Raw genomic sequence first — 13,174 nt, 5'->3', positions numbered from 1 at the left:
AAGAGTGGAATGCAGCAGGTAGAGACTGGAGCCAGGAGGTTGATAAGAATGTGTTGGTGGTGTCTGGGGGGCGCATGGGAAAGAGTTTTGCGACAGCGGCTGCAGGGGAGGGCAGGCGTGGAGCTGCTTGGTTTTCAGTGCTAGTAGCACCTGGAGTGTGTCCACTTGGTGCTCCATAATGTTTAAGAGTCGCTCCATAGCTTCGTTCTGGCGTGCCGCGTTCTCCTTTCTCTTCTCGCTGTCCCACCACTCCTTCAATTCTTGTTTTTCAGCCGCGGAGTGCATTATGACCTCATGCAGAAAGTCCTCTTTAGTTTTTTGTGGCCGCTTTCTAATTCTGCGTGGCTGTTCAGTCGGCAATAAGAAAGAGGGAGGCTGGGCTCCCAAGGTCATATCTGTGAAGCTAAAATGCAACATTTTACAGAAGTAGTATTGTTTGCAACACACAGACTACTGATTCAGTGATTTAAAACACAGCCACTATCCACATACCTATCACTAAATGGCTGACCCCAAGCAAGCACACATGAGCCACAAGACCCCTAAAATGGTGAGTGACTGCAGGGGCAGAGGAAATCAGTGTTCCAGGACTGTACTGTACACTGGGGACGTGGGTCTTGGGGAGAGCCAGCACTGTAAGGGGGGGGTGTCTTATAATCAGTACTGTCCCCACATTTTCCACATGCTGTGTTCATTATGGAAGATATCTCGCTCCTGAGGGTTAGCAGGGAATTAAGGGAGAGTCTTCTCCAAGACTGCAGCTTCTGCTCTGACCCTTATGTGGCTTGCCTGTGTGCAGCAATGGTCCCTTCTCTCCTCCCCCTCCCCCTCACCCGTGACGGCAGAGTGGCGTGGAAATTTACCCTTAATGGGGCAAGAAACAAAGCAGCTCTGCCAAAGAACCTGCGGCAGCGGATTCCCCAGTATCTCCATGGGAGTTTCACGGAGATCTCTGAGGCAGATACCCATGAAGTGAGGGAGTCAATCAACACCCTGTTCCACCGCTCAAACTAGGCATGTAGTGGTACGCACAACATACAGACACAAGCCTGCTTTCTGCAGCCCTCCTGCCCCCAACAACTCGCTTCAGCGATTCCCAAAATCAGAGCCACTTACCAGGGATGACCTCTCCTGTTTGCACTTCGCCAAGTTCCGACAACTGACTGGCTAGCCTCCTCTGGGATAGAGAAGAGCTCCTGGCTGCATGCGTCTCTGACCTTCGAGTCTTCCTCTGGGTCCCCCTCCCTCTCCATATTGTTGTCAAAGATTTCCTCCTCCTGGCTCGATCCACGCTTGACTGGCATGCGAGCCACCGAAGTATCCACAGTGGCCTTTGCAGTGGAGGTGGGGTCGCCACCGAGTATTGCCTCCAGCTCTTTGTAGAACCAGCAGCTCATGGGCGCAGCACCGGAGCAGCAGTTTGCTACCCACGCCTTGTGGTAGGCGTTCCGCAGCTCCTTCACTTTGAGCCTGCACTGCAGTGTGTCCCAGTCATGGCCCCTTTCTGTCATGCATCGTGAAATCTGTCTGTAGGTGGTATTATTCCTATGGCTGGAGCGCAGCTGGGACTGAACAGCCTCCTCTCCCCAAATGCTGATGAAGTCCAGCAGCTCGGCGTTGCTCCAAATGGGGGATCGCCTGGTGCGTGGAGCAGGCATGGTCACCTGGAAAGATGGGCTGAGACCACTGCATGCATCACCGAGCAAACAGGAAAGGGACTTTCAAAATTCCTAAGGAATTTAAGGGATGGGGCTTACGGTTAGTCACCTGAGGGCAGGGCAGTGGAGTTCAAACTGATAATCAGAGAGGTGAGAACAGGTATTGTGGGACACCTTCCGAAGGCCAATTGCCGTGCTGTAATGGACCAGGGTGTCTAAACTGGCACCGCGGTGCTGTAGCCCCAGCGTAGAAAGCCGTGCGCCTCTCATCGGGGTGTGTTTTTACAGTTTGCAGCTGTGCAATTTCTGCACACTAAGTGGCTTGGCAGTGCATACACCTCAGGAGTTACAGTGCAGAAAGCTGCTTTACTGTGCAGAAACTTGCCAGTTTAGACAAGGTCTTAGAGTGTCACAGCTAAATACAAGATTGAACAGATAGTTTAGCATAAGTAGTTAGCACATATTCTCAGGGTATGGCTACACTTACGGTTTGCAGCGCTGGTAATTTGCAGCGCTGGTCATCCAGCTGTGCAGGGCCAGCGCTGGTGTGTGGCCACACTCACAGCTACCAGCGCTGGTGTGTGGCCACATTTGCAGCATTTGCAGCGCTGTTGGGAGTGATGCATTCTGGGCAGCTATCCCAGCGTTCAAGTGGCAACAACGTGCTTTTCAAAAGAAGGGGGTGGAGTGGGGTCTAGTGTGACAGGGAGCGGGGGGAGAGAGAGAGGGGATTTTTGGAGCCAACACTGTGTGTTTAGCTTCCTGCCTTGAAAAATCAGAACATGTTTCCGACCCCTTAGTCTTAACTCTTAATTGCAAACAGCCTGCAGCCAACACGACTCCCCGCTGTTTCATTCGCTCCCTGCCTGCCTCTCATTTGATTGTTTACAGCCAGGTACAGATGATCACAGCAAACAGGAGCTCTGTTTGTTTTTTAGATAAGCAGCAGCGGCAACGCTCGTTCATAACAAAACAAAGAGAGGCTGCATAACAAAACAAAGAGAGTAATTTATAAAAGCATTCTGGGATACATCCTTATACCCTGAAGGCCAATCACAGCGCTGGTGTGTGGCCACACTTGATGACCAGCGCTGCAGCACCAGCGCTGGAATCCTTATTCCCCATGCTGAGTGAGGTGTACGGCCAGCGCTGCAGCCAGGGAGTTGCAGCGCTGGAAGTGCCCTGCAGGTGTGGCCACTTACTAATTGCAGCGCTGGTGGAGGCTTTCCAGCGCTGCAACTCGCCAGTGTAGCCATACCCTAAGGGACTATTCAAGGTGAAGTGGCTCATTAACACCCCTGTAGTCATAGGACAAAAAGGGGGGTTAGTGGGTTACAGATTGTTGTAATAAGCCATAAATCCATTGTCTTTATTAAGACCATGATTTTTAGTGTCTAGCAAAGTTCTAAATTTTTACTCCCAGGGTCATCTTTTGAAAGCGTTGTGCAGGTTTCCTTTGAGGATGCGGACTGGTAGGTCAGATATGGAATGATTGCTTTGCAAGAAGTGTTCACCTAGAGGTGATAGTGGCTTTGTCTACATTACACAGCTTTTAGCGACACGAACATGTTGACATGTCCGTGTCACAGTAAGTCAGTCAATGTAAACGCTGTTTGTCACCAGTTTTGCTGACAAAATACTTCCACCTCCAAGTGAGCGCGGTTCTTGTTCTCGACAGGAGAGTGCTCCTGCCAACAACGAGCCGTTTACACTGACACTTGCTGTGGCAAAACTTTTGTCTTGGGTGGGTACGTGGGACATGGTTCTTTAAGCACCTGTGAACGACAAAAGTTTTGTTGTTCAATTGGTAATGTAAACAGAGCCAGTGTGTTTTTGTCTTTTATTATTTTCCTGTGTGAGTTCATTTGAAAGTTTAGTGATCATCTGGTTTCACCCACATTGTTGTATGGGCGCATGTAGGGCACTGGATGAGGCACACCACATGTGATAGGCAAGTGTAAGACCCATGGATTTTGAAAGATGTGTTGGGTGGGGGTATGGATCATTGAACAGTGGAGATATGTCTGCAGGTTTTGCATCTGTTGTTCTGGCAGCGTCTGGTATTGCTTTGAGTTGGTGTGTCCTGGTCTGAGGGGAGCCTGCTTCTGATGATGAGCTTGGAGACATTGGGGGGTGTTTGAAGGCCAGAAAAGGGAGTTCAGGAAACAGTTATTTCAGGATGGAGCCCCTCTGAGTGTGAGTCGTAGTTTGAGGATACCCTGTATAGATTCCATTGTGGGGTGGTAGGTGACAGCTAGAGGTGTTTGGCAGGAGAGGGTTTTATTTCTGTATTGAGGCAGGTTCTCTTGGGATGTTTGAGTGGCCCACTCCATGATGTGATCTACTTCTCTGATGGAGTGTCCTAATTTGGTAAAGGCTGTTTTTGAATGTGTAAGATATATACCCTGGACTTTCTCCTCAGAGCATATTCTGTGGTATCTGAGTGCCAGGCTGTAGATAATAGATTTCTTGGTGTTGGGGAGATTACTGGATCTATGAAGGTAAGTGTGGTGATCCAAGAGTTTTGTGCTGGAAAAACCTCTGCAATATTATGTTACTGTATTCTGGCTAGCAATGCAGTTCCTGTTCTAAGTCTGATTTTTCTAATTCGGTCCTTTAGGAACAAAATTTATGTTTGATATTTTATGTTTAATGTAGCAGTTAAAAGTCACATTTAATATTACATATGCCATTAACGACTTACTGTTTTTCTTCAGTATCTGACATCGAAGGTGGTGATGGATTGCAGCTCCGAAAGGAACATGCACTCAAGATATTTGCTTATATCAACTCCTGGACGCAAAGGTATTTTCATCAGTGTCTTTAAACTCATCATATTGGACCTCAATTGTTGTAAAAAATATGCGGGAAATAGAGTGAATAGAATAAGTAGAGCGAGTACAATATTGTAGTGTGACTAAAATGATGGGAGAATAAAGGAAATTCTGGCCTTCATTTACATGTAACCACTTTTGTGCCATGTCTCCTGCTAGGTGTGTGTGTTTAGAACACACCTTTGAAGCACTGGCTGGCATTCCAGAAGCTGTTGAAGAACATAGCAGTAAACAGGCTAAATGATAGTAATGAAAAATATTATAAAACCTTACATATGCTGTTGCTTAATGTGAACTATCCTGCCACATACATTTTTTTTCTAAAGAGAATGGGGGGAAAAATCAAGAATTATTACTTTGAATTTCAGTGTTTTATGAAAAAACAACGAGGAGTCCTTGTGGCACCTTAGAGACTAACAAATTTATTAGGGCATAAGCTTTCATCGGCTAGAACCCACTCTGAAAAGTGTCTTATGAGGATTTTTCCATAATATCTTGGTGTTATGACTCAGTAAGATGAACACATGCAGGCCATAGCTACCATTGTAAAATATATAAATAATGTAAAACTGCCGAACAGTAGTTGGGACTGTGTAGTTCTCTGTGAGCGTCTGGAAATGGGATGCCCACAGGAATTAATGAAGTCTTAAGTATTGGTGCTTGACGTTGGAGTCTCAGTGTCACTTTGAATTTCCTGGCTTTGTTGGTCTGTCATATGCTTTGTTACTTAAAATATATTTAAATGTGAAACTTCCTTATAATTAGTCACTTTTAAAAAATTAAGATCAGTCTTTTTTTGTTACTATTTATTAGTTTCTTTAAGTTGATGGAGTCCAAACTTCTCATTTTTAGATATTTTAATTCTGAGCCACTCCAGGAATTTTCACTTTTTTATTTTGTTTTTGTTTGCAGACAATGTCTGTGCTGCTTCAAGGAGTATAAGCATTTGGAGATCTTTAACCAAGTGGTATGTGCGCTTATTAACTTAGTGATTGCCCAAGTTCAAGCTCTACGGGACCAGCTCTGTAAACATTGCACTATTAATATAGATTCAACATGGCAAGATCAGAATAATCAAGCCAATGAGCCACTGAATGTAGAAAGAGAGTCTCATGAAGAAGAAAATGGAGAACGACAAAAATGCATAGAGAAGAAGTTAGACTCCACAAGAACTTGTATCCTGACAGAGGAAGAATCTGCAAAGAGCACTGATGCTTTTAGCTTATGGAGCACTGATGAGAAGGAAAAACTGTTGCTGTGTGTGGCAAAAATCTTTCAGATTCAGTTTCCTCTGTATACTGCTTACAAGCATAATACTCATCCCACAATAGAGGTATATCTTATCCTAACTTGTGCATATTTTGTTTTTTTGAAGGTTAGACTCTGCTTGGGTGGTTGTAGTTTTCAAACAGGGTGGATGGGGATGTTTCAGCTTTCCCACTGAATTCACTGTGTCTTTCCATTGATGCTTTTTGGGAGATGAGCCACTCCCTTAAATACATTCTTAAAATAATTCTTGATTGGTCTAGGTAAAAGCAGTTAATAAAATGTTGGATATAATTGGATAATTTGAGTTACCATATAGTCACAGTAGCAGGAAGGCAAAAAGGGACCATAATTATGGCTTCCTTCCAAAAATAATATAATGTAGTTTAATTGCTTTTTGTTTAAATCTGTTGTTATAAACAAAATTTACAAACTAAAACTTGCATGAGACCGCACTTTTTTGCTGTTCTATAATCAACTGAATAACTGTTACAGCTGCAGCTCTGCAAACTTGGCTACTGTCTTTATAAGTTTTTCATTGTGATGTTACTTTGTTACTGCTAAATATATATTTTTTACATAATTTATTTTGAAAAATGCACCCTCAAAACTCATTTTTTACAAACTTTTCATTCCCAGATATAGAAGGAAATGCTTTTGTAGCTATATTGGGGACTCTAGTTGTCAAATTAAAATAAACTTGTTCTTGAAAAGGTTTATTTTAGGTTACACCTGCGGAAATCTGTTCCTGACTAAATAGAGCACATGCTACACTTATATATTACTGAGATATGAGTATATTTGCCGTTGTTAAGAAAGCTTATACTGAGAAAATGCATGAGAAGCCGTTAATACATTTATGTGGATGTTACAAAATATTGGCGCATTAAAATACAATTATCCAAACCCACAAACTTAAAGCTGTGTCACTGCTTTGAGTAGATAAGCTTTCGGTTTCACATTATTACGCTATTTGCTCTTAACTTGTAAAGATATATGTAAATGATATGTGATTTCGCATACGTGCTAGTGTGTTTGCATGAGTTATATTCAGTCCTTGAATGAGTGGATCTCACCAAAAATTGACAATAAATGTTGGTTTAGTTGAAAATTATTAAACTGGGAAGATGAGTGAGCCACCCAAGTGTATAAATACACTTGCTTCACTTAGAGAGTGAATTTTCTTTTTGGAAATATTTGTGTGTCTTATTTTTTGTCATTGTGCCATAAAGAGTTAGAAATCTCAAAAGGGACATTGGCAGTATTTTTTTGGCTGATGTGCTGACATAGTGTAAGAAGACCAGCCACTAACATAAGTTGGGTGGCTACATTGTGGCTCACCAGTACTCTCAACAATGTGACATCTTGAGTCACTGACCACTCAGATTAGTAAACACTATTATGCCATGAATATATCAAAATCATGGTCTGGAGAGAGAGATGAGAGAGAAGAAAACTTCTTTTGCTGTCTAGGCAGGTCAGAAAAAATGATTCCCACTTTCAGCTAGTTTCTTATACCAAATTTGTAATTTCTTCAGAGAAAGGATTGATATATCTGTGTTTGGAAATCTTCTAGTACATTTTGATTTCTACCATAATATAATAATGATAATGACTAAGTCCTTCAGTGGGTTTATGGGGAAATGTGAAGTGTGGTCAGTCCTTCAGAATGTTCTGTATCAGATATAAACTGATGCTCTTACCAGGTACTTGATGGAACCTTTGCAGATACTCACACATCTGGGAGAAGAGAGATTTCTAATGAGCAGAAGTCCTTTCTGTCAGAAAGGGTCACAAAACTGCAATATCTAACAAGAAGAAGAAAACAAGAAAAAAGATGATTTGTTGGTATATAAACCTACTGGGGACTCTACTGTCCTGCCCTAAGTCCCATAGGTTAGGGGACGTTTCTACCCCTTGAATTTTTTTTACTAGCAGCATGCATCTCTATTATAGCAAAGATTGAGGTAAAACTGGAAGAGACTAATGAGAGTTATCTGAGCTGAACAGAGAAAACATCCTGAAGGAAAATTTAATTTAGGAACCAGAAAGGGTGCAGCTGACGATGGATGCCAGCCCAGAATACTGGGATCCCCCATAGTCATATTGACAGCACAGAGGACCTGGCCTTCCAGGACAAAGAACTGGTATATACATTTGTTGGATTTGAGGGCAATAAGACCTCTGGACAAGACAAGTACACCTTAATTCAGACAAGTTTGTGGTCGTGGTCTGTTTAAAATCAACAGGGACCATAAAAACAGATGAAGATGTTTTCACCTCTGAGTTTTTTTTGCTGCCTTTGGTTCTCATAGGGAACTCTCTTCTGTTACTTGGCTCAAAAGGTGACCTTGTGGAAATCTCAATGCCCTGAGTATTCTGTTTAGAATGCCAAAGTAGGACTGTCAGGTTTTCAGGTTCATTCTAGCCAAGTAAGTCAAACCTTTTGCATCCGACGAAGTGGGTATTCACCCACGAAAGCTCATACTCCAATACGTCTGTTAGTCTATAAGGTGCCACAGGACTCTTTGCTGCTTTTACAGATCCAAACTAACACGGCTACCCCTCTGAAACATAAAAAAACAGAATGATGATACAAGAGTTTACCCTGCTAATCAGAGGAAAAAATCTCCTTTCTAGTGAATCTCTGTGTGTCTTCGGACACAAGAATACCACAATTAGACTTGGTCAGTTGGAAGAAAACCTGCTTGAGGGCATACATTTTGAAGGAAGAAACTTATGTTTACCCCAGTGCAAAAGTAATATCTGCTAACGTTCTTGATATCCAAAGAGAGGTCTTAGCTCGTGACACATTTTTATCATATAGACATTCAGTCTTACATGTGCTGTTCATGGGACTGACAACTTTGACAGCAAAAACACTTCAAAAAAATCACGAGGACCCAAACAAGGGTAATCTGGAGATCCCTGAAATGGTTGAGATGCATGAGGTCTGCAGGCCTGGTGTGACTGAGACATCTGTTAATTTTAATTGTCCTGCATCCATGACCTTCTGTCAGCACTGTTTCTTCATTCAGACTTAGATTATGCAGAGAATCTGTGAGATAGGTATTTCAGAAAATACAGAATATGCTTCTGTCTAGAAAGAGGCTTTTTTTTTATTTTACTGGAAGTGATGACTTTCTGTAAACCATGTAGAAGAAGAGGCAAAAACACAAAGTGAGCTCCTGTTTTCCTTACCTTTTAAAATCCCTCCAGGCAGGACTAGACAATGAACTTTAAAGGAGTTAGCAAACCAGTCTTTAGCAGCTCAGTAGAGGTTAATACAGTGAGGAAAGGCATCTGTCTACTTTATTTTTATGCTCTGCCAACATTTTGGCTCAGAATGAGGCAATTAGCAGCTGTGGTGGCAGTTCCCATATCAGTCTTTTTTCTAGTAGGATGAATTTTTTATAGTTTTGTTCCTAAGGTTGTGTCCACCATCACACATCAATTAAGGTGTTTCACCTCTGAGATTTTTTTTGCTGCCTTTGGTTCTCATAGGGAGCTCTCTTCTGTTACTTGGCTCAAAAGGTGATCTTGTGGAAATCTCAATGCCCTGAGTATTCCGTTTAGAATGCCGAAGTAGGACTGTCAGATTTTCAGGTTCATTCTAGCCAAGTAAGTCAAACTCTTTCTCTCTCCAATGCTGCAGAGATCTCTTGCCACATTGTTGTCAGTGTTTGCTCCAGTATGGCTACTTCATAGGAAGAGAAGTCTTGAGGCAAGAAGTATGCAAAGCAGCTACTGTCACTAAACTCTATGCGCTGAATGCATAGATTTCCACTGTCTTTCAGCTGCCAGGTGCTAAGAGCAGTACTTTAAATGATGAACAATTCTACTTCCCTCAACAACTGGTAATTTTCCCATGCATAATCTGTTTCTGGTAGTGGCATGGGCAGAGCACAGAAATACTCTTTTTCTTATTTATTGGCCAGAAAAATACTTAAAAATAATTAAAGAACACTATTGAGTGATGATTTGGAGTTCAATGTGAGGGGGAAATATGTAGTATATTTAGATTCCTATATTGTAACCTTAGTGAATAACTTAAAGTTTGATTTCATCACAACTAAAATACCCCCAGTAATGTGGTTTTAAATGATACTCTGGAAATTAGTCAATTTGAAATTAACTCCAAAAACTTCAGTTAAACTAAATGTTTAAAAACCTTCCCCCCCACCCCCCGAATTTAAAGGGAAATCGTGAACATGAAAACTAGTAATTATTTTTTAAAGTAAAAATTAGTTTGATAGTGTTTCAGTAAGTTTTTTGGTTTCACAATCACATTTTACAATTTTTAAAAATGTTTTCTCTTTTGCTGTTGGAAAGATTCATACAAACAATATGGGAAATTGATTTAATAGGAGGGAGCAGTAAAATAGACTGTCTACAAAATGCTATCCAGCGCGCAATGTAAACATATTAAAAGAAGTTGTTATTAAACTCTTTAGTTATAGTAATCTTAAGTGTTACTTGCAACAATAATAGATTTAAAAATTGAGTGACGGATGATTTGTAATTTGACAGTTTCCCTTTAAGGATACCAGATACAGGTTCTACAAGCTGTCAATTAGATATTTGTGTAAGAATGTTACAATTGGACTTGAAGAAGTTTAATAAACTGAACTAGAATGACTAACTTTAAACTTTTTAGCTCTTGAATATTCATTAGGTTTATGATTATACAGTATATTCTCTGTTCATTTACCTATGGCAGTTCAGATGTTTGGGTACATTACTTTCCTGCTGGTAATGGAAACATCTGAATTGGTATAGAAGAACTCCAAGAAGGAAAACTATTAGGTAAGAAATTTCCCCTTATGGCTGGAGCATTGTCCTGAGTTTATAAATACATATTTGTAAATACAATTTAAAAAAAAAGTTTAATCGGAAAATGCAAAAGTCAGTGTGGCAATTTTAAAATTAAACTTAAGCTGCTTGAGTTTTATAAAACTAGGTTTCTGGAGTGTGCATCATGAGTCTTTGGGTTTTGTTTCCTTCATACAATTTGTTTCTATTTCTATTGTTAGCTAATTATATTTATCTCTCTCTTTTTTTAAACCAGGATATTTCTGCCCAAGAAAGCAATATATTAGGCGCGTTCTGTGATATGAATGTAAGTCATATATATTTAATTGATTCATAGACTTTAAGGCCTGAAGCGATCAAAATTATCATGATCATCTAGTCTGACCTTCTGCACATCACAGGCTAGAAAACCTCACCTACCCACTCCTGTAATAGCTCCATAATCTCTAGTTGAGTTACTGAAATCGTCAAATCTTGATTTAAAGATGTCACGTTACAAAGAATCCACCATTTACACTAGTTCAAAACAGTAAGTGACTAGTGCTGCGGAGAAAGTGAATGCCCTCTGGGGTCTCTGCCTATCTGACCTGGGGGAAAATTTCTTCTCAACTCCAAATATGGTGATCAGTTAAACCTTGAGCATGTGGGTATGACCCACCAACCAGACATTTGGGAAAGAATTCTCTGTAGTAACTCAAAGCCCTCCTCATCTAGTGTCCCATCTGAGGCCTTGGGAGATATTTGCTAATAGCAGTCATGGATGGGGCCATATACTATTGTAGGCAATCTCATCATACCATCCCCTCAATAAACTTATCAAGCTCAGTTTTGAAACAAGTTAGATTTTTTCCCCTGCACTTCTTCTCCTGGAAGGCTGTTGCAGAACTTCACTCCTCTGATGGTTAGAAACCTTCATCTAATTTCAGGCCTAAACTTATTGATGACTAGTTTATATTCATTTGTTCTTGTGCCAACGTTGTCCTTTAACTTAAATAACTTCTCTCCCTTCTTTGGTGTTTATCCCTCTGATGTATTTATAGAGAGCATTATGAAATACAATTAACATGTTTTCGGTGACTGTAAAATCATCATATTTATTGTTTTATAAATGTATGATACATTGATATTGCTCATCTGAACTCTTACCTTATATGTATTTAGTTTTTTGTTTTCAATAGTAATTTGTTGTGGGTTTTTTTTAATAAAACTTTTTATATTCTTCTGTTTCTATAGGATGTAGAAGTACCATTGCACTTGCTTCGTTATGTTTGTCTGTTTTGTGGAAAAAATGGCCTTTCCCTCATGAAGGATTGTTTTGAACATGGAACCCCTGATACATTGCCATTTCTTATAGCACATGCATTTATCACAGTGGTATCTAATGTAAGTATTGCCTGGAGTTGGTTACATTTTTAAACAAAAATGCAACAAATATAAAGTGGGATAGACTAAGTCTGGGAAAATTTGAAGAGAGCCCTGCAATCAGGAAAAAGTCACAATTTTCCCCTCATCGAGAGAAGGGTGTCTGGGGATTGCCCTGTCCAGCAGGGGCAACATTTCACTCCAGTCATTACCCTGAGATCTATTGGAGGAATAGTGGCATCTATAGGATATCTTGTTTTTCCTTCTCTTCCCAGACATTCTGGTTGCAGCAAAACTAGATTAGGAAGGTATCCCTCTACGGGCAAGAGCTGGAAGACTCTGGTAGAGGGAGTTAAAGCATGTCTGTGGAGGTGGTCATGTGGAGACTGGAAGTGGCATGAGGATGTGATGGGAGGGGATGTCTTGCTCAGGAACATGGATGTAAAGGAAGACAGAATTTTGCCCATTAAGTTTAACTGTAAATACTTAATGAGTGTAACTAAAATGAAATGCTGTATAATTACACTCTATGATTTGATTCCAATATTAAATACCGTATATACTCGTTCATTAGCCCGTTCGTTTATAAGCCAACCCCCCAAGATGGTTAGGTAAAAATAGCAAAAACTGCATGACTCTTTCATAAGCCATCCCTATATTTCAGAGGTTGGCAAACTTTGGCTCCCAGCCATCAGGGTAAGCTGCTAGCGGGTTGGGATGTTTTGTTTACTTGGAGCATCTGCAGGCATGGAGCCCCTCAGCTAACTGTGGCTACGGTTTGCTGTTCCCAGCCAATGGGAGCTGCGGGAAGTGGCGCGCCATTTCCCGTAGATCCCATTGGCTGGGAACGGCAAACCGCAGCCACAGTTAGCTGAGGGACTCCATGCCTGCAGACGCTCCAGATAAGCAAAACAACAATGTATTAGATATTCAATTCAATAATTCCATAGAGTTTAAAATCATCAGATTTTGGTGTAGACCCGTTTATAAGCCAACCCCCACTTTTTGATGCATCACCTTTTTACTAAAAAAATATTCGGCTTATGAACGAGTATATATGGTACTTTGGATCAGATCCTGGGTGTTCCCCATTCCCATATTCCTGTTACTCTCAGGTGCCACAGGGTAGCTGGAAAGCTGTTCTAAGTAGGCAGCTGAGATTTAATCTTTTATAACTATGATTGGAAGAAAGCCAGCACTGGTGAGTCTACAACTGCTCCTGGTTTAGGAGGGGATTCTCAG

The 13,174-nt window shown here is 41.1% G+C and overlaps 1 protein-coding gene across 1 annotated transcript in view; it reads left to right on the top strand.

Annotated features, from left to right (window-relative positions):
• The window catches only part of USP34 (ubiquitin specific peptidase 34), a 307,644-nt gene that overhangs the window by 37,484 nt on the left and 256,986 nt on the right, over window positions 1-13,174 (top strand). Inside the window, exons 2-5 of the mRNA XM_045009712.1 lie at window positions 4,376-4,463; window positions 5,405-5,825; window positions 10,827-10,877; window positions 11,804-11,953. Coding sequence (XP_044865647.1) covers window positions 4,376-4,463; window positions 5,405-5,825; window positions 10,827-10,877; window positions 11,804-11,953 — 710 coding nt within the window. The remainder of the gene's footprint in view (window positions 1-4,375; window positions 4,464-5,404; window positions 5,826-10,826; window positions 10,878-11,803; window positions 11,954-13,174) is intronic.

This window comes from Mauremys mutica, chromosome 3 (assembly GCF_020497125.1).
Source record: "Mauremys mutica isolate MM-2020 ecotype Southern chromosome 3, ASM2049712v1, whole genome shotgun sequence".
In the NCBI taxonomy this organism is placed as follows: Eukaryota; Metazoa; Chordata; order Testudines; family Geoemydidae; genus Mauremys; species Mauremys mutica.
Note: the sequence above shows the minus strand (reverse complement) of the source record. Positions and strands in the feature narration are given on the sequence as shown.